The sequence below is a fragment of the Oncorhynchus masou genome, chromosome 31 (assembly GCF_036934945.1).
Source record: "Oncorhynchus masou masou isolate Uvic2021 chromosome 31, UVic_Omas_1.1, whole genome shotgun sequence".
Taxonomy (NCBI): Eukaryota; Metazoa; Chordata; class Actinopteri; order Salmoniformes; family Salmonidae; genus Oncorhynchus; species Oncorhynchus masou.
The window spans coordinates 12,822,503-12,847,206 of record NC_088242.1 but is presented as its reverse complement, the minus strand read 5'-3'; the positions used below and the strand labels follow the sequence as shown (position 1 = coordinate 12,847,206).

Genomic DNA, 24,704 nt, shown 5'->3' with positions numbered 1-24,704 from the left:
GGCAGTGTATACAAGCACCACCTCCAGAGCTTTTTCCAACTGTCCTTCTCCTAGTGTCTGTTCCCTTAAGGACACTGGCTGCCCTCACCCACCACCCCTCGCCCCCATTTTTCCTACAGACCCAGATGCTTACCTTGCATTCCCCTCTGTGCTGGTCTTTTCTATTGAGGATTCCTTGGAGCAACTCTACTTGCTCTTTTGTACTCTACACTCCCTGTGTTCTGCTTCTTACATGAAGGTTCACCATAGAGAAACATCAGTACCGGCTTCCGAGAATCCCTGGAATGTTCATTTACATATTTTTTAATTCTATTTTTTTACTTTTAGATTTGTGTGTATTGTTGTGAATTGTTAAATACTACTGAACTGTTGGGTCTAGGAACTCAAGCATTTCGATGCAACCGCAATAACATCTGCTAAATATGTGTATGTGACTAATAACATTTGATCTGATTTGTTTGAATGCACCCTGTAACCTAGGATACCATACCCTGCCTGTTCCCGATATCTGGGCTTTTCAACTGCTGAGTTTCTTTTGCATTTATGGATAAGTTGCAATGCTTTAGCAAAAATGATTATGGTTTTTCCTTTTCCTTGGTGTTGTATTGAAATAAAGTCTCTCTGCTCAAGGTCAATTGTCCTGCATGATACTTTATCTTAAGCTTGTGTATGTTTTCTACTCCACAGAGAAACCCAGGGAGGCATGCTTTGACCCTGGAAATATCATGAACGGCAGTCGCGTGGGCATGGACTACAAACTGGCCTCCACAGTGACCTATCAATGTAACTCTGGATATACTGTTGTTGGACCAGCCACAATCACATGTGTTATCGGTTCAGATGGAAAACCTATATGGGACAAGGTCCTACCATCGTGTAAAGGTAAGATCTTTTCAGTTTGCCTACGGTTATAAAATCTGATTCCCAACAGCCTATCACAGAGAGAGTAGCTTGAGTTCTTGTTGTCCTCCCTTCAAGTCTAATTGATTTGTCTTGGTACCCTCATCTAGCCTCTTAATTACAGACTGATTACCGCTCTGTGGGAGAGAACCATTCATGTAAGCTTGTGAGATCAGGTGGCTTGCGAGGCTAACCATCATCGGCACTATCAATCAAGGCTAATATCACGCCAATTTTTACTGGTTTCACTGAAAGGTTTTGTGGACCCCTTTTTGTCTTTGCAAAAGAAGGGAGTATTGGTTTTTTAAAGACCACGGCTGAACTTTCTAGCAGTTTATTGACAGTTGTGAGAGCTTGGGCGGTGACAACTGCCACTCACTCGTCCTTTCACCCCACCCCCCTTTCTCTCTCTCTCCTTCATGCCCGTGCGTCTCTGAGGAGACAAAAACTCAGACAGGTGGCTGTGTAGTTGCTGCCACATCATCTCTATGCCTCCACCCTGCCACTTCACACACTGAGCCTCTACCTTACAGCAGCATGGCCACTGGAGACATGACTTGGATATGAGAGACACACACCAAAGTGTTATAGTCGACATGATGAACATGGAATTATGTTGGTTTAAATAAAGATTTTTAGATGTATGCATAAAGCTGATCATTTTAGGATATAAGCTATTTTCAAGGAAACAAGCAAGATTCGCTTCCTTCTAATTTTTAAAACTAATTTTCACCTGTTTTTTCCCCTTATTCCATCAAGTGTCAGATCTAGCGGGGGGAGTGTGAGACTCATGAGTGAAAATCCACCTGAGCTCCTACCGTTAAGAGATTTGGAGCTTTTATGAATCTGATTGTATGTCATTAAGAAGTTACTCCGGCATTCACATAAACAATAGAGAGGGTTTTGTGCACCAAGACACAGCTGAAGCAAAGCAAACAGCTCATTGTCTCTAGTCTAGACCCTACTGGGTCGAAAACTGAACAAACACTAGAGCTAGTTTAGAAGGATATACAACAACAGGAGACTGCAGAACAAATCAGGAGAGGAACTACAAATGAAGCCTTGGATCTATAGTTAGCCCCTCCAGGATTCTGCTATTCTGTGATCACAATTTTTTTTGCAAAACCAACAATTTCCCATATATTATGCGAGGGTTTGCAATTTTGACCAATCCCTGCTTTATTTCTGCATAAACAGTCAAATCATTGCAATATTATCACATAAAACTGACCCATCAATGCAGTATAAGAACAGGTCTCGCAATTTCAACCAATCACTATACATTTACCGCATACTATGGTTAGATCAAGTTGCATATCAACAAACTTTTTCCCTTGTCAGTGCATTTTCAAATTGGACAAGATCATCACGTATTGCCATGCAAAATGTCAGAATTGCCGCAGCAAAATCAAGTATTTTTGCTCACAAATATCACAAAAAATCCCAGCAAAATCCTGGAGGGACCGTATAATGGTTTTACATTGCTAACACTCTTAACCCCTGTCTGTAAGTCAGTCTAAAGGGATTTGAGCTTTTAAACAGCATGTGTTGATTAGTTGACCCTTTTTGATTGAGCCTCTGTACCTAGAGAGGGATAGCTTTCATTTCGTCACTCTCAGATCATTTATTTGCTCACACTGATGGTATATTTGGCTGTTTGCCCTTAACCATTTTATTATTTATTTTATTTTAGTTTGGTGGAGAGCTAGAGAATTATTACCATGAGCTGCATTCCCTTGTTGACCATTGTGCGTTATGGATGTGGCTTAAACATTCCATTTGTCATTCTGAATGGAACAATTCAGTAGCGTTGTGTAATTAGAGTTACGGCTTGGTCATGGACACAGTTAGCTTGAACTCGTAGTGCAGCTGAGGACCTCTGGATCACTGTCTGCTTCTCCGTTCTAGTGTTCTCTAGTAACGTTCTTGTCTCATTGAATCTTTCATACATTTCAATGGGAAAAGGTCTTTCCGCTAAGAGCTTATTGAAATATAATTTGCCATTATCAAGATTGTTTAACCGTGACAATGAAGGGCTATGTTCTGTGGGGTCCCATAACATTGGTTTATAGATGTCCGAGCACTTGCTTTTTAATCCCTAGACTCTATAAAGAAGAAGTGTGTAGATTGTAAGGGTGAGACATGATGTTATTGATTCACAAATGCCACAATTGCACAATGGCCTTTGTTGATCGATACCCTGGGCTTGAAAGAAAATCGTAGCCTAGCGGTTAAGAGCGTTGGGCCAGTAGCCAAAAGGTTGCTGGTTTGATTCCCCGAGCCGGCTAGGTGAAAAATCTGTTGTTGCCCTTGAGCAAGGCACTTAACCCTAATTGCTCCTGTAAGTCGCTCTGGATAAGACTAAAATGTATGAAAGTAGTGAGCAAAATGGCTTGTTCTGGTTTATGACCTTTCTCAACAGTTGTATATAGCCTGCTTTCAATGACACACAACATTTGATCGGAGATATAAATTCCATATTATTGTATTTTTTCGAAAGTGAAAAGCACACAGCAGGCACAATTGGAAATCACTCTGAAAACCAAGGTGATGTGAAGCAAATGTTTCTGTTTCATTTGCTTGTACTGTTTGTCAGTTATGTTTATGTCTAATCCTAGAAATATGTTATTTATGTCACCTTCAAGGAGGATCGTAGGTTTTCTACACTAAAGCCATGTCCTAAAGAACACGTTTTAAATCAATGAAAGGAAGGGAAATTATGCATTTTTCATAGTTGGAATCATTTGTTCAAGGTCAATGTCAGATTTTGGCTAGATGAAACAGCATATTGATTGAGGAAATCCATTGTAAGCCTCTAGTTTATAGTTTGATATCTGGGAAACGTACATCAGTTGCCTAGCCTTTTTTAACATGCCTGAACATAACATTACAGTATGTGAGAACACACATAATCTCCTCCAGCAAGAGCATTTAACCCTCTTGTCTGTGGTTGAATTGAGCTTATTATGCCTGATGATAAAGAGGTGAACAACGCTATTTGCTGGTTGTGTTCATAAGTGAGCAAAAGAAAGAGCCATTTCTGAAGGCTGTGGCTGTGCGTGCAAGCCAAGGCCTCTTGAGTGACGGTGAAAACGCCAGAGTGCCACGTGGGTTATATGCAGATCAGTCACAGTGAGACAGGGAGGACTCACTGTGAATGTTAAAACTCATTCTGCTGCCGGTTGAGGGAAATGATTACTAATGTCCCCAGTATCACTCGGCTAATGAAATGAATCGTTATGTATTTAATAAGGACTGTGGGGGGAGGGGTGGGAATATTTCTCAGTGTAAACCGCTCCTGTACCCAATTAATCCCCTTTTTTAGAAGCTGTGGGTGTGTACAGGTAAGTGGTACAGTATAGAAGAAAAGCAAACACTTTAAATGTGTCGGTTGTGCGTTATTATTGTTGCTGTCATGTTCAGCAATGAATATTAATGCAAACAAGAACAAAAACCATGATACCGTCGTTATTTAACACCAGCAACCCTTCTCTTCACCTGTATTTAGCTACTTCATGTTCTAATCTTTGATATTTTAGTCTCCTCTGAAAATAGCAGGTGCAAAACTACAGTATATCTACTGAAGACCAAATTTTAACCATTTGAAATGTTTCACTGGTCTGTGATTTTCCGCTGCTTTTTGGAATACTGATTCACTCCAAGGCACTTCCTTGGGCTTTCAGACAAAACTAATTAGAAAGGGGTGAGATCCTTTTAAATAATAAAGGATTCCCCCCCCTCTTTCTCTCAGCTTCTCTCATCCAAACAGGTCTTTTATTCGTTTCCATAGTAACTACAGTAAAATACTGTCTCTTGAATGAGGAATCCTCCATGACTGTAAATAGAAGGTGTGTAATAGGGTTAAAGCATGGTGGTATGGCGCCCCTCGGAGGCGGGCAGTGTTGACACATGGCCGCACCGGCGCCAGATGAATTGCATAGATGAGAGGAATTAGAGTTTGTTTGGATTTATGCATGTCTGTGTGCTTCTGTGTTGAGGGCATAACAATGCAATAGCTGTGTCCACACTACAGTCCTCAATATCCACTCTACGGTCCTCTGTATCCACTCTACGGTCCTCAATATCCACTCTACGGTCCTCAATATCCACACTACGGTCATCTGTATCCACACTACGGTCTTCTGTATCCACTATACGGTCCTCAATATCCACTCTACGGTCTTCTGTATCCACTCTACGGTCCTCTGTATCCACTCTATGGTCCTCTGTATCCACTCTACAGTCCTCTGTATCCACTCTACGGTCCTCAATATCCACACTACGGTCCTCTGTATCCCCTCTACGGTCCTCTGTATCCACTCTACGGTCCTCTGTATCCACTCTACGGTCCTCTGTATCCACTCTACGGTCCTCTGTATCCACTCTACGGTCCTCTGTATCCACTCTACAGTCCTCAATATCCACACTACGGCCTTCTGTATCCACTCTTTGGTCCTCTGTATCCACTCTACGGTCCTCTGTATCCACTCTACGGTCCTCAATATCCACTCTACGGTACTCAATATCCACACTACGGTCCTCTGTATCCACTCTACGGTCCTCAATATCCACTCTACAGTCCTCTGTATCCACTCTACGGTCCTCTGTATCCACTCTATGGTCCTCTGTATCCACTCTATGGTCCTCTGTATCCACTCTATGGTCCTCTGTATCCACTCTACGGTCCTCAATATCTACTCTACGTTACTCATTATCCACACTACGGTCCTCTGTATCCACTCTACGGTCCTCTGTATCCACTCTATGGTCCTCAATATCCACACTACGGACCTCTGTATCCACACTACGGACCTCTGTATCCACTCTACGGTCCTCAATATCCACACTACGGTCCTCTGTATCCACACTACGGTCCTCTGTATCCACTCTACGGTCTTCTGTATCCACTCTACGGTCTTCTGTATCCACTCTACGGTCCTCTGTATCCACTCTATGGTCCTCTGTATCCACTCTACGGTCCTCAATATCCACTCTATGGACCTCTGTATCCACTCTACGGTCCTCAATATCCACACTACGGTCCTCTGTATCCACTCTACGGTCCTCAATATCCACTCTATGGACCTCTGTATCCACTCTACGGTCCTCAATATCCACACTACGGTCCTCTGTATCCACTCTACGGTCCTCTGTATCCACTCTACGGTCCTCTGTATCCACTCTGTGGTCCTCTGTATCCACTGTACGGTCCTCTGTATCCACTCTACAGTCCTCTGTATCCACTCTACAGTTCTCTGTATCCACTCTACAGTCCTCTGTATCCACTCTACGGTGGTCTGTATCCACTCTACGGTCCTCTGTATCCACTCTACGGTCCTCTGTATCCACTCTACGGTTCTCAATATCCACACTACGGTCCTCTGTATCCACTCTACGGTGGTCTGTATCCACTCTACGGTTCTCAATATCCACACTACGGTCCTCTGTATCCACTCTACGGTCCTCTGTATCCACTCTACGGTCTTCTGTATCCACACTACGGTCTTCTGTATCCACTCTACGGTCCTCAATATCCACTCTACGGTCTTCTGTATCCACTCTATGGTCCTCTGTATCCACTCTATGGTCCTCTGTATCCACTCTACAGTCCTCTGTATCCACTCTACGGTCCTCAATATCCACACTACGGTCCTCTGTATCCCCTCTACGGTCCTCTGTATCCACTCTACGGTCTTCTGTATCCACTCTACGGTCCTCTGTATCCACTCTATGGTCCTCTGTATCCACTCTACGGTCCTCTGTATCCACTCTACGGTCCTCTGTATCCACTCTACGGTCCTCTGTATCCACTCTACGGTCCTCTGTATCCACTGTACGGTCCTCTGTATCCACTCTACAGTCCTCTGTATCCACTCTACAGTTCTCTGTATCCACTCTACAGTCCTCTGTATCCACTCTACGGTGGTCTGTATCCACTCTACGGTCCTCTGTATCCACTCTACGGTCCTCTGTATCCACTCTACGGTTCTCAATATCCACACTACGGTCCTCTGTATCCACTCTACGGTGGTCTGTATCCACTCTACGGTTCTCAATATCCACACTACGGTCCTCTGTATCCACTCTACGGTCCTCTGTATCCACTCTACGGTCATCTGTATCCACTCTACGGTCCTCAATATCCACTCTACGGTCTTCTGTATCCACTCTACGGTCTTCTGTATCCACTCTATGGTCCTCTGTATCCACGTTACGGTCCTCTGTATCCACTCTACAGTCCTCTGTATCCACTCTACGGACATCTGTATCCACTCTACGGTCCTCTGTATCCACACTACGGTCCTCTGTATCCACTCTACGGTCCCCAATATCCACACTACGGTCATCTGTATCCACTCTACGGTTCTCTGTATCCACTCTACAGTCCTCAATATCCACACTACGGTCATCTGTATCCACTCTACGGTCCTCAATATCCACACTACGGTCCTCTGTATCCACTCTACGGTCCTCAATATCCACACTACTGTCATCTGTATCCACACTACGGTCGTCTGTATCCACTCTACGGTCCTCTGTATCCACTCTCCGGTCCTCAATATCCACTCTACGGTCCTCAATATCCACTCTACGGTCCTCTGTATCCACTCTACTGTCCTCAATATCCACTCTATGGTCCTCTGTATCCACTCTACGGCCCCCAATATCCACACTACGGTCATCTGTATCCACTCTACGGTCCTCTGTATCCACTCTACGGTCCTCAATATCCACACTACGGTCATCTGTATCCACTCTACGGTCCTCAATATCCACACTACGGTCCTCTGTATCCACTCTACGGTCCTCAATATCCACACTACGGTCATCTGTATCCACACTACGGTCGTCTGTATCCACTCTACGGTCCTCAATATCCACTCTACGGTCCTCTGTATCCACTCTACTGTCCTCAATATCCACTCTATGGGCCTCTGTATCCACTCTACGGTCCTCAATATCCACTCTACGGACCTCAATATCCACTCTATGGACCTCTGTATCCACTCTACGGTCCTCAATATCCACTCTACGGTCCTCTGTATCCACACTATGGTCCTCAATATCCACTCGATGATCCTCTGTATCCACTCCATGGTCCTCTGTATCCACACTATGGTCTTCAATATCCACACTACGGTTCTCTGTATCCACTCTACGGTCCTCTGTATCCACTCTACGGTCCTCTGTATCCACTCTGTGGTCCTCTGTATCCACTGTACGGTCCTCTGTATCCACTCTACAGTCCTCTGTATCCACTCTACAGTTCTCTGTATCCACTCTACAGTCCTCTGTATCCACTCTACAGTCCTCTGTATCCACTCTACGGTGGTCTGTATCCACTCTACGGTCCTCTGTATCCACTCTACGGTCCTCTGTATCCACTCTACGGTTCTCAATATCCACACTACGGTCCTCTGTATCCACTCTACGGTGGTCTGTATCCACTCTACGGTTCTCAATATCCACACTACGGTCCTCTGTATCCACTCTACGGTCCTCTGTATCCACTCTACGGTCTTCTGTATCCACTCTACGGTCTTCTGTATCCACTCTACGGTCCTCTGTATCCACTGTACGGTCCTCTGTATCCACTCTACAGTCCTCTGTATCCACTCTACGGACTTCTGTATCCACTCTACGGTCCTCTGTATCCACACTACGGTCCTCTGTATCCACTCTACGGTCCCCAATATCCACACTACGGTCCTCTGTATCCACTCTACGGTCCTCTGTATCCACTCTGCAGTCCTCAATATCCACATTACGGTCATCTGTATCCACTCTACGGTCCTCAATATCCACACTACGGTCCTCTGTATCCACACTACGGTCCTCTGTATCCACTCTACGGTCCTCAATATCTACTCTACGGTCCTCATTATCCACACTACGGTCCTCTGTATCCACTCTACGGTCCTCTGTATCCACTCTATGGTCCTCAATATCCACACTACGGACCTCTGTATCCACTCTACGGTCCTCAATATCCACACTACGGTCCTCTGTATCCACACTACGGTCCTCTGTATCCACTCTACGGTCCTCTTTATCCACTCTACGGTCTTCTGTATCCACTCTACGGTCCTCTGTATCCACTCTATGGTCCTCTGTATCCACTCTACGGTCCTCAATATCCACTCTATGGACCTCTGTATCCACTCTACGGTCCTCAATATATATCCACACTACGGTCCTCTGTATCCACTCTACGGTCCTCTGTATCCACTCTACGGTCCTCTGTATCCACTCTACGGTCCTCAGTATCCACTCGATGGTCCTCTGTATCCACTCCATGGTCCTCTGTATCCACATTATGGTCCTCTGTATCCACATCTGAACTTCCTTCCTCCTTTCTTTCTCATTCTCTCTCTCTTTCGCTCTCTCATCCTGTCTCATACATGCTCTCATTCTTCCTCTCTATCGGGCTCCCTCTCTCTTTCTCACATTATCTCTCCTGCGGTATTACATGGATGTTTTTTCACGGCTGACTCCTCTAGATGAGACGTTGAGGTCAGGTGGAAGACACGTCTGTTTCCATGATACTAGTGAAGCGAAATCACACTTGCTTACATTGGTGTAGAGATGCATTCAATTCAGGCACATGTCATTGCAGCCAACATTGTACGGTCTGTTAGGTTTAAGCGGCTTGTGGCGTCTGTTCGATTACTGTATGCATAAACATGAAGCTATGTTTGAATGTCCTTAAATAGCTAAAGTATGTACATTCCCACATACAATTATTATTAGAAATAAGGTCTAACGATGACTAACTTGGCACGTCGCTACAGTGGCTGGTGTATTATACGGTGTTGATTTGAGCATATTGTCTTGTGTCATTTAATTTGTTCGTTTTTATTTTCTTTATTTTTGTCCATATTTCTATTCATTGGGGCGTCAGGTAGCCTACCAGTTAAGAGCAATGGGCCAGTAATCGAAAGGTTGCTATTTCAAATCTCAGAGCAGACTAGGTGAAAATTCTGTCAATGTTCCTTGGAGCAAGGTACGTAACCCTAATTGCTCCTGTAAGTCATTCTGGATAAGATTATCTATTTAAATGTAGAATATTTCCATATATTGCACGGAAAATCTAATAAACAGGTCATGGCTTCTAGAAGCTTGTCATTGTCTGTAACTCTCACCTCGTCATGATGGTAAAAATGTAAAACTACTATCATCATAATTCATACTGGCTGACCAATGCTCAAGTAACCAGTTATCTCAACATCATATTTAATATTCAATTGTAGTTTTCAGTATAACCATGGTAACCCACAGTTGGATGTATGCTGAGTAGATTGATCCTAAGTCAAGTCAAATGTTATTTGTCACATGCTTCATAAACAACAGGTGTAGACTAACAGTGAAATGGTTATCCCTGATCTTACATCATATTTAATATTCAATTGTAGTTTTCAGTATAACCATGGTAACCCACAGTTGGATGTATGCTGAGTAGATTGACCCTAAGTCAAGTCAAATGTTATTTGTCACATGCTTCATAAACAACAGGTGTAGACTAACAGTGAAATGGTTATTCCTGATCTTTGAGATGTTCCGTTTTTTTGTGGGTTATGTCATTTCCCTGATTTTTTTCATGTATAATGAAGATTGTTACATAACCTGTTTTGAAAGACTAAATAATGAAGTCCAATATTTGTTATGATAAATAGTGAGTGAGTGATCCAGCATTTGATACCTAAAAGAGAAAGTACATTTTGCCTGAAATGACACTGCTTACAGTGCCAACAGTTAAACAATTATCAGACAGCAATTCCCCATTCTTTACGAATAACTGACAGGATCTGTGTTAAAGTCCCAGTGTAGTAAAAAACACGATTTCCCTGTGTTTATATATAAATCTAATTTTAGTTTTCACATACACATGTTTAGCAGATGTTATTGCTGGTGTAGCGAAATGCTTGTGTTTCTAGCTCCAACAGTGCAGTAGTATCTAACAATTCACAACAATACACAATACACACAACCTAAAAGTAAAAGAATGGAATTAAGGAATATATAGATATTAGGATGAGCAATGTCAGAGTGGCATAGACTAAATACAGTTGAATAGAATATAGTGTATACATGAGATAAGTAAAGCAAAAATATGTACACATTATTAAAGTGACTAGTGTTCCATTATTAAAGTAGCCAGTGATTTCAAGTCTATGTAAATGGGGCAGCAGCCTCTAGGGTGCAGGGTTACATAACCGGGTGGAAGCCTCCTAGTGATGGCTATTAAACAGTCTGATGGCCTTGAGATAGAAGCTGTTTTTCAGTCTCTCAGTCCCAGCATTTATGCACCTGTTCTGACCTTGCCTTCTGGATGATAACGAGGTGTACAGGCAGTGGCTCGGGTGGTTGTTGTGACATTGGGTGCTGTAGGTAGTTTGCCCCCAATGCTGCATTAGTCAGACCACACGACCCTCTAAAGAGCCCTGTGGTTGCGGGCGGGGCAGTTGCCGTACCAGTTGGTGATACAGCCTGACAGAATGCTCTCAATTGTACATCTGTAAAAGTTTGTGAGGGTTTAAGGTGCCACGACAAATTTCTTCAGCCTCAAATTCCTTGTACCTTCTTCACCACACTGTCTGTGTGGGTGGACCATTTCAGATTATCAGTGATGTGTATGCCGAGGAACTTGAAGCTTTCCACCTGCTCCACTGCGGTCCCGTCAATGTGGATAGGGGCTGCTCCCTCTGCTGTTTCCTGAAGTCCATGATCAGCTCCTTTGTTTTGTCGACATTGAGTGAGATGTTATTTTCCTTGCAACACACTCCCAGGGCCCTCACCTCCTCTCTGTAGGCTGTCTCGTCATTGTTTGTAATCAGAACTACTACTGTTGTGTTGTCTGCAAACTTGATGATTGAATTGGAGGTGTCCACGGCCACGCAGTCATGGGTGAACAGGGAGTACAGGAGGGGGCCGAGCATACACCCTTGTGGGGCCCCTGTGTTGAGGATCAGCGAAGTGGAGGTGCTGTTTCCTACCTTCACCACCTGGGTGTGGCCCGTTAGGAAGTCCAGAACCCAGTTGCACAGGGCGGGGTTTAGACCCAGGGCCCCGAGCTTAATGATGATCTTGGAGGGTAATATGGTGTTGAATACTGAGCTATAGCCATTCTTACATAGGTATTCCTCTTGTCCAGATGGAATACGACCTTGTGCAGTGCGATGGCGATTGCATCGTCTGTGGATCTATTGGGGTGGTAAGCAAATTTAAGTGTGTCTAGGGTGTCAGGTAAGGTAGAGGTGATATGATCCTTAACTAGCCTCTAAAAGCACTTCACAATGACAGAAGTGAGGGCTACGGGGAAATAGTCATTTAGTTCAGTTACCTTTGCTTTCTTGGGTACAGGAATAGTGATGGATATCTTGAAGCAAGTGGTGACAGCAGACTGGGATAGGGAGAGATTGAATATGTCTGTAAACACTCCAGCCAGCTGGTCTGCGCATGCTCTGAGGACGCGGCTAGGGATGCCCTTTGTAGTCCGTGATAGTCTGTAGACCCTGCCACATATGTCTCGTGTATGAGCTGTTGAATTACCACTCTACTGTCTCTATACTGACATTTTACCTGTTTGATTGCCTTACGAAGTGAATAACTATACTGTTTGTATTCGGCCATATTCCAAGTCACCTTGCCATGGTTAAATACGATGGTTCGCACTTTCAGTTTTGGGCAAATGCTACCATCTATCCACGTTTTCTGGTTTAGATAGGTTTTAATAGTCAAAGTGGGTACAACATCTCCTGTATACTTCCTGATAAACTCAGTCACAGTATCCATGTATTTGTAAATGTTATTATTTTAGACTACCAGGAACATATCCCAATCTGCGGGATCAAAACAATCTTGAAGCGTGGATTCTGATTGGTCAGACCAGCGTTGAATAGTCCTTAGCACGGGTACTTCCTGTTTGGGTTTCTGCCTACAGGCAGCAAAATGGAATCGTGATCAGATTTGCTGAAGTGAGGGTGGGGGAGGGCCTTGTAAGCATTTCGAAAAGCTGAGTAGCAGTGGTCTGTTTTCTCAGAGCGAGTGCTGCAGTCAATGTGTTGGTAGAACTTCTGTAGTGTTTTTCAAAATATTTGCTTTGTTTAAATCCCCACTTCGAATAAATATGTGGTTCCCAGTTTGCATAGAGTCCAGTGTAGTTCTTTGAGGGACTTCCAGGACAATGACTGAAAGTCGCAATGACAGCCAGCAAATACCCGTAGATTTCCAGTCATTGTGCTAACGCTACTTAGCATTGCCTCGCAAAACAACCTCTAACTTCTTTCATACCGGACACAGAGACATAAAAATGTTATCCACGAGTTGATCTTACTCTGGGGAAGTAGACATATTGCCAAAATCCCAAACTATCCCTTTCATTGTTACCCAGAAATTATTTGATATTGAGATAAAAATGGCTGCATTGGACCTTTAACTAAATCTCTCGCTCCATGGGTGTGAAATTTCTAGTTTTATGCTGGGAAGACCCAGATACAAAACTTTTTTTTACAGCAGAAAAACTCTGTCTTCCCATAGGATGTATGAGGTGAGGGTGATGTGATCAAAGGTATGGGGAAGGAGTTTGATAAGCAGAGGACCATGAGCTGGGGCTGCATCCTGACACCAGGTTTATAAGCTCCACAAGGTATTGTGAGCATGAAGGAGGAGACCTGGTGGAGTGAGCTCAGGGAGTCTTAGGGTGCTTGAGACATGGCAGGAATCTCAATCGATGATCATTGTAGCAAGAACCAAGGGGATGGAAAGAACAAGGCAGGTGCAGGAAGAACACAGGAGGGTATCAAGCGATTGGGGCATTGATATTTTCTGAAAGGTGTAAAGCAAGTAATAATACTTAATAAAAAAGGAAATGAGAAGAAGGGTTAACTAGGGATTTAGGGTCAGGGAGAACAAGAGGGGACCAGAGCTCACTGCCCCCTAATTGTGTGTTCAGTCATTTTCTCTCCTTTTGCCAGTATTTATTCAGAGTTTCTCAAAGTAGTTAGGAAGGGCAGTACACTACTAGTCCCAGGGACCCATGTACAGTATGATAATAGAATCTTGACATTGACAGATTTCCTCCTTTGTGTTCTGTTTTCATTGACCTTAAATTTAAAGGTGGGTACCATGAATTATTTTATTTCACCCTTCATGCATGGCCCTCATGCTATGTCCTTCGAGTGAAGCCACGTGTGTCCATGGAGCCTTTGAAATCAGTATATTTCACCCCTGGACACATTGCTGGCCATATTAAGGACTTACTGTACATATGCTTAAGGGCAACATAAACACAGAGATATATAGAATCTTAATCATGTGGGCATGATGGAGCAGACCTGGTGGATTAACCTTTAATGTTTGTCTGAAACTGTGTTGATATTTTGTACAGTGAGTTAAGATCTGTATGTTATGCCTCTGATAAAAACGTTTTGGGGTAGTATGGTTGCTGAAAAAGGTCCCAGCAGACATCATTTAACAGGTTGTACCGGTTACTTTCAAAGGGACTAAAAGCAAGTAAAAAACATGTAACTGTTTTTTTTTTCAGTCAAATGCCCCATTTCACCAATGTTATTGACTTAGACCTATGTAACAAAACAAGTTGTGGATTGAGTTGTTTTGAACCATTATCATTGAGCTGCTATGAATGTTGAATGACGCTCCAGATGTTAAGAGAACGCACAGCACATCTTTGTTACAACATAACAGCTCGCAACTAGGGCACTGACTTTTCTCCCATGTGTATACATGGTGCTTGTCCTTTCATGATTATTGTCTCTGGGAATTAAGTAACAGGGAGATGGTTTCTGGTGTGTCTTTCAGCTCCTTGTGGTGGTCATTATGCTGGGTCTGAAGGCGTGGTACTCTCTCCTAACTTTCCCCAGAACTACACCACTGGTCAAACGTGCTCCTACTACATTACTGTCTCTGGAGAATTTGGTAAGGTTTTTTATTTTATTTAACCTTTATCTAACTAGGCAAGTCACTTTTAAGAACAAATTCTTATTTACAATGACGACCTACCCCGGCCAAACCCGGACAACGCTGAGCTAATTGTGCGCCGCCCTATGGGACTCCCAGTCACAGCCGGCTGGGCCTCTTGCGCTGAGATGCAGTGTCTTAGACCACTGCGCCACTCGGGAGAAGGGTTAATCAACTGCAACATTATTAAAGCAGCACTTAGACTTAATCTGACTAGTGTTATACCTCTGATTTAGCTGCCTACAGTCCAATGGAGGATTTACCATCATTTTCAGATATTATCATTGTGGAAAGTATGTATCTTAAGATAGTCTCCTCCTATCCAGGCTTATACAAAGCATAGTTCAGTCATGAAGTGCTGAATCATGGATCAAGGTATGTTAGAGTCATCCCTGGTTCTTGTCTGACCTCATACAAGTTATGCTTTCTCAATTGTGCGTGATATTCGGCCGTGATGACACAACCAAAACATATCTAATTGTATAAGGTATTTATCTGTGCCTCAGTGCGTATTTATCATGCATGAACTGGTGTAACAGATGTGAAATCGCAAGGTAAACATGGTTGGTTAGCCTGTTGTGTGGTGACATCACCCCCCCTGAGACCTGGGTCGTTAGCACGCTAGCCTTGTGTCATTGTTGACAAGATTCCAAGTTCCATTTTGCCATTTTAAACTCTCAGTTTACCATTTGCAGATAGGATTGTGTTGTAGCCACGTTTTTCATACTGAGGTAACCTATATGATGTCCCCATTTTGTCTCCTCAGTGGTGTTTGGGCAGTTTGCCTACTTTCAGACGGCAATGAATGACTCAGTGGAACTATTTGATGGGGCCAATCAGAATGCCAGGCTGCTAAGCTCCCTTGCTGGGTCTCATTCTGGTACGTAATAGCTTTCCATTCTTTCGGTTGTTTGTAGCCTTTAAATGAACAAAACCGATAGAAAACCACACATGCAGATGTTGTTGGGGAAGACAAGAGGTGGTATTACAAAAAGGTCTCAGCATGATCCCTGTATTAATAACTGCTGTTTGCACTTGGTTACTGACTTATTCAAAATGTTTTCATTTCAGTAATTAACATTGTGACATAACGTCCATATTGCGACATAACATCCATATTGCGACATGATGTCCATGCCATATCAGAAATAAGCAATGCTTCAATGATCACGAGTATCCATGGTTTCAGTTCTTAGGCTACTGTTGCCGTCTACACTGTTCTTACCCCTAGATGGCTTCAGAGAGAGCTTGTGTGGCCTACCACTTTGTGATTGAGTCGTTGTTGCTCCCAGTCCTTAGGCCACTCTCTCAGTATTTTTGTATTATTTAAAGCCACCTAATAAAATACGAAAAATTCAACACCTGTCCTCATCCGATTTATCGCTGGTATTAACAGGGGAAGGTAATTACATTTCAGAACAGAAATCAGCCTCAACTTTACATTCTTCTGAGGATTGATTAAGGCTGTTGGATATAAACTGTTTGTATGGGACCTTGTACTATTCAGATTTGTGTTATTCTGCAGTGCAACAATATATTCCCAAGGGAGATGATGGTCTTTGACTTTGTCTTTGGATTTCACCATTCAGTAATGCAGTATGTGATGTGCTATATAAAATTAAAATGGAAAGGTTATACTGAATTAGATAACACATTAATTACCTCTGACATTTGTCCAAGACGTGTATACTAATATTTTCTGTACACTATTCCTTTGCACTGGTAATTTAGATTTTCTATCAACAAGTAACTTGATGTGTTTTCCCTGTCTATTCATGGTGACATTTGAATTATAATGATACATTAGATCATAATGCATTGGCTGTGTTCACCTTAATGGAGGCTGATTAGCAACCTACATTAGCCACATCCACAATAAGCTACTCTACCTAATTATAGGCGTTCAAATGTCATGGCTTTCAATAAGTTCACGCCATCAAGAAGACACATCCTACCATGTTTTCATTGTCACAGCTGATTACGTTTTACAATACTCAGGCCTACAAATGTGTAGCCTATACAAAGTTGTTTGTTTGTCCAACGTTCTCATTATTGATAAGACTTTGTTCTTCCTCTTATTATTAAGAGAGTCCTCTACTCTATAGGCCGTACTTAAAAGTTCAACTGCCAACATCATGCTATTTACCCAGCAAGATTTTGAATGGGAGCGAGTATATTTATAAGAAGCAATATCATCATGCAGCTGAGGTTTTGTTCTGTATAGCACACAAGAAGGGTCGGGAAACTCAAGAAAGGCCACTGTTGTCTTCATAGGGTTAACACTGTGAGTCAGCATATTGTGTGTGTTTAAAAAAAAAAAAAGATATATCCATCCTTTTTTTGCAGGAGAGACTTTGCCCCTGGCGACTTCAAACCAAATTATGGTGCGATTTACTGCAAAGAATGGTCCTTCCGCCAGGGGTTTCCACTTTGTTTACCAAGGTATGTTTATATACTGTATGAACAAGTAATACGTTGCAATATATACATACTCAGGTCACATGCATGACCCTTCCTTACTGTTTTTACCCCTGTGGAAGTAGGTGTGTTTCTGAGGGTCCAGGAGGCCTTCTGAAGCCCTCCATCCCCAGGCACCAACGGGTCTTATCTATCCATGTTATGGTTCCCATGGTTGTCAGGCTGTTCAGGGCATTTGCCATTATCTCTCTTGCCCCATGAGAGCCTAGGGTGCCAGTACTCTAATCATTATACCTGTGCAAGGCATGTCATGGTGAAAGGGATTTCTAGCTGCTTTAGTAGGCATTGAGCAGAAGGGCTCATACAGATACACTATAGAACCGTATGTTGAAAGTGTCATAACCAATATTTAAGGACTCCCTCTCTCTTGCATAATCAATATAAAATGTCACACATTAATATATAAAATATAAACCCACATGTTTTATAAAACGTTTCCAGGATGGCAGAGTACGATTTTTCTTTTTTCTTTCTTAACTCAATCCTTTCAGATTCCTTAAATCCAATGATGCCTTTGGCTTTTATCATCGAGGTGTCATGTCTACTTTATTTTAGTGTCATTTAGAGGTTCTCTCTCATGTAGATAATAGCTCACCTCAGGACACATCAAGCATTTTCTCTCTCTGTCAAAATTGTAATAAATAAGCTATGTGAATTACATGAACTTTTACTGTCAGCTGCCTTATAAAAATGGATGATCTCAAATTGTAATCTTCCATGAAGTATGTTGAGCACATATACTGTACAGTGTTTACCAGACTGTGGGGATTGAAGGGTTTTTTAAATACTCCCTGACAGTTATGATAGTTTGTTTGGTACATGATTGCAGAACACACTCTGCTCTGGTACAGATCTAGAAATATCAGACACAATCCCTCCCAGCCCAACAGTAAAGGCCTCAATATTGCACTAAGATATACTATATACTGTAGATAAAATAGTATTTGAACACTTACCCCCCCCCCCAATTATTATATATATTTTTTAATAATTCACATGTGAAAATCGGATATGGAGTTTCACACGTGAAAAACCTTAACGTGTGAAAATCTCACTTTCACGTCACAATGTGAAAAACATTCATGTCAGTGAGAGAAGAGGGGACAAGGCCATGCATGCAGTGGTACATAATGTTTTGATATACTGTAGTACAGATTGTAACCAGTCATGTTTTGAATATCAGATATATATATATATTTGGTTTCATTGTCATCTTCCATGCCTTGGTGTCCTGAGAGTGTTCATGATTGAATAACAAAGTTATAACACATGCTAAAGTGTTTTTACTTCAGCATGAATTAGCCATTAGTATGGCTGATGATACACTGAGATCCTTCTAAAGATCTCAAATGTCCATAATGACAAATCATATATTACTACCACATTATATTGCAATTTTCCTGTGAGCTTTAAGCGAAGAGTTATCACATCTAGGTGTTAAACACTGGGGACTCTTTTCTTTGTAGCTGTTCCTCGCACCAGTGACACGCAGTGCAGCTCTGTCCCAGAGCCACGGTACGGTAGACGGATGGGGTCCGAGTTCTCCGCTCGTTCCATTGTTCGCTTTGAGTGCAACCCTGGGTATCTGCTACAGGGATCCAAAGCCATCAAATGCAATGTGGTCCCCAGTGCGCTTGCCCAGTGGAATGATACTGTGCCCGCTTGTGCTGGTAAGCCTCCTCAAATCAGTCACATTTGTGGACATTGATTTAGAGATGGGTTCATGTTGTTGTAAAAGGGAAATTCCACCACTTTTCAACCTGGTATTAATTATCACCAGACCCAGACTGCTGTTAAAATAAATGTTTTTACTTTACATATATTTTTTTTTACTGTAAAACGTAGGAATGCGCTGTTTTTACACATGTAGACATTGGTATGGTGCTGAGATAATGAATATGAGGTTGAAATGTGGTGCAATTGCCCTTTAAGAACATACAGTGGGTAGAACATCTAATAGATATGTCATCATTTTTTACATTTGTAAGTTACCATGAACACCATATTCACACTAAGATATTGGGAAGTGAGATGATTCTTTAGTCACAATAATGTTCTAAACTCAGCAAAAAAGAAACATCCCTTTTTCAGGACCCTGTCATTCAAAGATAATTTGTAAAAATCCAAATAACTTCACAGATCTTCATTGTAAAGGGTTTAAACACTGTTTCCCATGCTTGTTCAATGACCCATAAACAATTAATGAACATGAATCTGTTGAACGGTAGTAAAGACACTAACAGCTTACAGACGGTAGGCAATTAAGGTCACAGTTATGAAAACCTAGGACACTAAAGAGGCCTTTCTACTGACTCTGAACAACACCAAAAGAAAGATGCCCAGGGTCCCTGCTCATCTGCGTGAACGTGCTTTAGATGTGGCCATGGCAATAAATTGCAATGTCCGTACTGTGAGAAACTTAAGACAGCGCTACAGGGAGGCGGGACGGACAGCTGCTCATCCTCGCAGTGGCAGACCACATGTAACAACACCTGCACAGGATTGGTACATCCGAAACATCACACCTACAGGACAGGTACAGGATGGCAACAACAACTGCCCGAGTTACACCAGGAATGTACAATCACTCCATCAGTGCTCAGACTGTCCACAATAGGCTGAGAGAGGCTGGACTGAGGGCTTGTAGGCCTGTTGTAAGGCAGGTCCTCACCAGACATCACCGGCAACATCGTCGCCTATGGGCACAAACCCACCGTCGCTGGACCAAACAGGACTGGCAATAAGTGCTCTTCTCTGACAAGTCGCGGTTTTGTCTCACCAGGGGTGATGGCTGGATTTGTGTTTATCATGGAAGGAATGAGCGTTACACCGAGACCTGCACTCTGGAGTGGGATCTATTTGGAGGTGGAGGGTCATGGTCTGGGGCGGTGTGTCACAGCATCATCGGACTGAGCTTGTTGTCATTGCAGGCAATCTCAACGCTGTGCGTTACAGGGAAGACATCCTGACATGACCCTCCAGCATGACAATGCCACCAGCCACACTGCTCGTTCTGTGCGTGATTTCCTGCAAGACAGGAATGTCAGTGTTCTGCCATGACCAGTGAAGAGCCCGGATCTCAATCCCATTGAGCTTGTCTGGAACCTGTTGGGTCGGAGGGTGAGGGCTAGGGTCATTGCCCCCAGAAATGACCGGGAACTTGCAGCAAGAACTGGCAAATCTGGTGCAGTTCTTGAGGAGATGCACTGCAGTACATATTGCAGCTGGTGGTCTCACCAGATACTGACTGTTACTTTTGATTTTGACCCCACCCCCTTTGTTAAGGGACACATTATTCCATTTCTGTTAGTCACATGTCTGTGGAACTTGTCCAGTTAATTGAATTCAGTTGTTGAATCTTGTTATGTTCTTACAAATATTTACGCATGTTAAGTTTGTTGAAAATAAACGCAGTTGACAGTGAGAGGACATTTCTTTTTTTACTGAGTTTATATAGAATTATAAACTGGGTGGTTCGAGCCCTGAATGCTGATTGGCTGACAGCTGTGGTATATCAGACTGTATACAATGTGTATGACAAAACCATTTATTTTTACTGCTCTAATTACATTGGTAACCAGTTTATAATAACAATAAGGCACCTCTGGGTTTTGTGGTATATGGCCAATATACCACAGCTAAGGGCAGTGTCAAGGCACTCCGCGTTGCATTGTGCTTAAGAACAGCCCTTAGCCATGGTATATTGGCCATATACCACACCTCCTCTGGCCTTATTGCTTAAATTACTCATGTCAAATTTCCACTCGGTGTCTTGACTCTCCATGGCTACAGGAACCTGGCATGTGCCCCATTCAATGTGACTCTAATTTCCCCTCTGTTTCGCTCCCCAGTTCCATGCAGCGGTAATCTGACAGAGAGAAGAGGCACCATCCTCTCCCCCGGATTCCCCGAGCCCTATGGGAACAGCTTGAACTGCGTGTGGAAAATCATTGTCACCGAAGGAGCTGGGATTCAGGCAAGTACAAAGGGGGCAGGTCTGAACTCATCGAAAGTAATAAGCTACACCGACAGACAGAGAAGAGAGGGAAAATTGTATTTTTTGAGTGACAGGCTATAGCACATTTTAACCGTCAGTCGTCCTACTGAGAAGAAAAGAAAATTAGACGGTATAAATTAGACCCGTTGCCAGCAGAAGTAGTTTTAAAGCACATAAAAAACAGCTGCAGTCTTATTGCTATTGATCGTGCCCTAATGAGAACAACTCGTTTTTTAAATACTTCTTACAAGAGCACAGTATAAAACCTGGGTTTATGTCTATAGCAGGAGAGAAAACTTCCCTCAATAAAAAACACCAATCTCTCATCTAACCATTCAAAATGCTTGTCCTTTCAGAGAGATGGCATGTACATTATTTTTGTCACTCTATTTATGTATTTTTTTCTTTTGCAGATTCAAGTAATGAGCTTCGCCACTGAGCATAATTGGGATTCCTTAGAAATCTATGATGGAGGGGACATGACAGCTCCTAAACTTGGAAGCTTTTCAGGTGGGAATTGGATTACTTAATCATGCATGGAATCACACGTTTCCCCTTGAGATATCATGTCTGTGTGCAATATAATACTTATTGCGAATTAGGTTTCATGTGTTTTACAGAATTCTTACAGGCCTATTATTTTGAAGACCACAATAAAAATGAAACCGACTCATGTTATGTTCCGTAGTTCTTCTAGGGGACTAAACATTGATCCAATATTGGGTCTAATACCTTTCTCCGCAATCTTTTACACAGCAGACCAATGTCCCAATCGTCATGTTGGATGACTCACAGTATTTGCTCCAGAGACCTTTTGAAATCCAGTTTGCAGCCATCTTGGCCTTCGTTAACTCCCAGTTAATCCTAGGAACAGCATTTCTGCAACTGAATAGCTTTGTCTGCTATCAAATGAAGACGTTGAATGCTATGGCTGCATTAGGCATGATCAGTGATATGTATGGCATATTCCATCCTTTTGAAAATAGAGGGCACTTCCCCTGTCTGGCAAATGTGTGGGTTTATCAATCTTGAGTAGATCCATTAGTTCATGACTTTCAGTATGTGTACATGATTTTAAATGATTCAGTAAGCGAGGTCAGTTGGAGAAGAAGGTCATGACAGACATTTGGGACATGTTGGAACTCCTCCATAGGAATGAATAGAATTCTGCAGTATTTCAATTCAATATTTCAAGGACGAAATTACATGTATTTAAGTATTTTTGTTGTTGTAGTGGGGACAGTAACATTAGTACTTTCTAAAAACTATTCTTGAAGGATTTTAAAATATATATATATATATATATATATACAGTATACACTACCGTTCAAAGGTTTGGGGTCACTTAGAAAGTTCCTTGTTTTTTAAAGAAATGCACATTTTTTTTGTCCATTAAAATAACATAAAATTGATCGGAAATGCAGTGTAGACATTGTTAAAGTTGTAAATGACTACCAGATTTCTTTATGAAATATCTACATAGGCGTACAGAGGCCCATTATCAGCAACCATCACTCCTGTGTTCCAATGGCACGTTGTGTTAGCTAATCCAAATTTATCATTTTAAAAAGGCTAATTTATCATTAGAAAACACTTTTGCAATTATGTTAGCATGGCTGAAAACTGATTAAAGAAGCAATAAAACTGGCCTTCTTTAGACTAGTTGAGTATCTGGAGCATCAGCATTTGTCGGTTTGATTACAGGATCAAAATGTCCAGAAACAAAGAACTTTCTTCTGAAACTCGTCAGGCTATTCTTGTTCTGAGAAATTAAGGCTATTCCATGTGAGTAGTTGCCAAGAAACTGAAGATCTTGTACAATGCTGTGTACTACTCCCTTCACAGAACAGCACAAACTGTCTCTAACCAGAATAGAAAGAGGAGTGGTCGGCCCTGTTGCACAACTGAGCAAGATGACAAGTACATTAGAGTGTCTTGTTTGAGAAACAGACACCTCACAAGTCTTCAACTGCCAGCTTCATTAAATAGTACCCGCAAAACACCAGTCTCCACGTCAACAGTGAAGAGGCGACTCCGGGATGCTGGCCTTCTAGGCAGAGTTCCGCTGTCCAGTGTCTGTGTTCTTTGATTCATCTTAATCTTTTATTTTTATTGGCTCTTTCTTTGCAACTCTGCTGAGAAGGCCAGCATCTCGGAGTTGCATCTTCGCTGTTGACGTTGAGACTGGTGTTTTGCGGGTAGTTTCTCCCATTTTTCTCTGCAGATCCTCTCAAGCTCTGTCAGATTGGATGGGGAGCGTCGCTTTAAGCTATTTTCAGGTCTCTCCATAGATTTTCGATCAGGTTCAAGTCCGGGCTCTGGGTGGGCCACTCAAGGACATTGAGACTTGTCCCGAAGCCACTCCAGCATTTCTCTTTGCTGTGTGCTTAGGGTCGTTGTCCTGTTAGGTGAACCTTCGCCCCAGTCTGAGGTCCTGAGCAGGTTTTCATCAAGGATCTCTCTGTACTTTGCTGCGTTTATCTTTGCCTCGATTATGACTAGTCTCCCAGTCCCTGATGCTGAAAAACATCCCCACAGCATGATGCTGCCAACACCATGCTTCACCGTAGGGATGGTGCCAGGTTTTCTCCAGATGTGACCCTTGGCATTCAGGCCAAAGAGTTCGATCTTGGTTTCATCAGACCACAGAATCTTGTTTCTCATGGTCTGAGAGTCTTTAGGTGCCTTTTCGCAAAGTCCAAGCTGACTGTCATGTGCCTTTTACTGAGGAGTGGCTTCCGTCTGGCCACTTTACCATAAAGGCCTGATTGGTAAAGTGCTGCAGAGATGGGTTTCCTTCTGGAATGTTCTCCCATCTCCACAGAGGAACTCTGGAACTCTGTCAGAGTGACCATCAGGTTGTTGGTCACTTCCCTGACAAAGGCCCTTCTCTCCCGATTGCTCAGTTTGGTCGGGCGGACAGCTCTAGGAAGAGTCTTGGTGGTTCCATACTTCTTCCATTTAAGAATAATGGAGGCCACTGTGTTCTTGGGGACCTTCAATGCTGCAGAAATGTTTTCATACTCTTCCCCAGATATGTTCCTCTACACAATCTTGTCTCGGAGCTCTACAGACAATTCTTTCGACATCATGGGTTGGTTTTTGCTCTGACTTTATATAGACAGGTGTGTGCTCTTCCAAATCATGTCCAATCAATTGAATTTTCCACGGGTGGAATCCAATCAAGTTGTAGAAACATCTCAAGGATGGTCAATGGAAACAGGATGCACATGAGCTCAATTTCGAGTCACATAGCAAAGGGTCTGAATATTTATGTAAATAAGGTATTTCAGTTTTTGTTATTTTTAATAAATCTGGAACAATGTTAAAAACTTTTTTTGCTTTGTCATTA

General features: G+C 42.6%; 1 protein-coding gene across 1 annotated transcript in view; it reads left to right on the top strand.

The window, feature by feature from the left end:
- Positions 1–24,704, top strand: part of LOC135523452 (CUB and sushi domain-containing protein 1-like) — a 422,532-nt gene that overhangs the window by 334,945 nt on the left and 62,883 nt on the right. Inside the window, exons 30-36 of the mRNA XM_064950127.1 lie at positions 688–882; positions 14,719–14,835; positions 15,644–15,757; positions 17,224–17,319; positions 18,822–19,025; positions 21,207–21,331; positions 21,766–21,862. Coding sequence (XP_064806199.1) covers positions 688–882; positions 14,719–14,835; positions 15,644–15,757; positions 17,224–17,319; positions 18,822–19,025; positions 21,207–21,331; positions 21,766–21,862 — 948 coding nt within the window. The remainder of the gene's footprint in view (positions 1–687; positions 883–14,718; positions 14,836–15,643; positions 15,758–17,223; positions 17,320–18,821; positions 19,026–21,206; positions 21,332–21,765; positions 21,863–24,704) is intronic.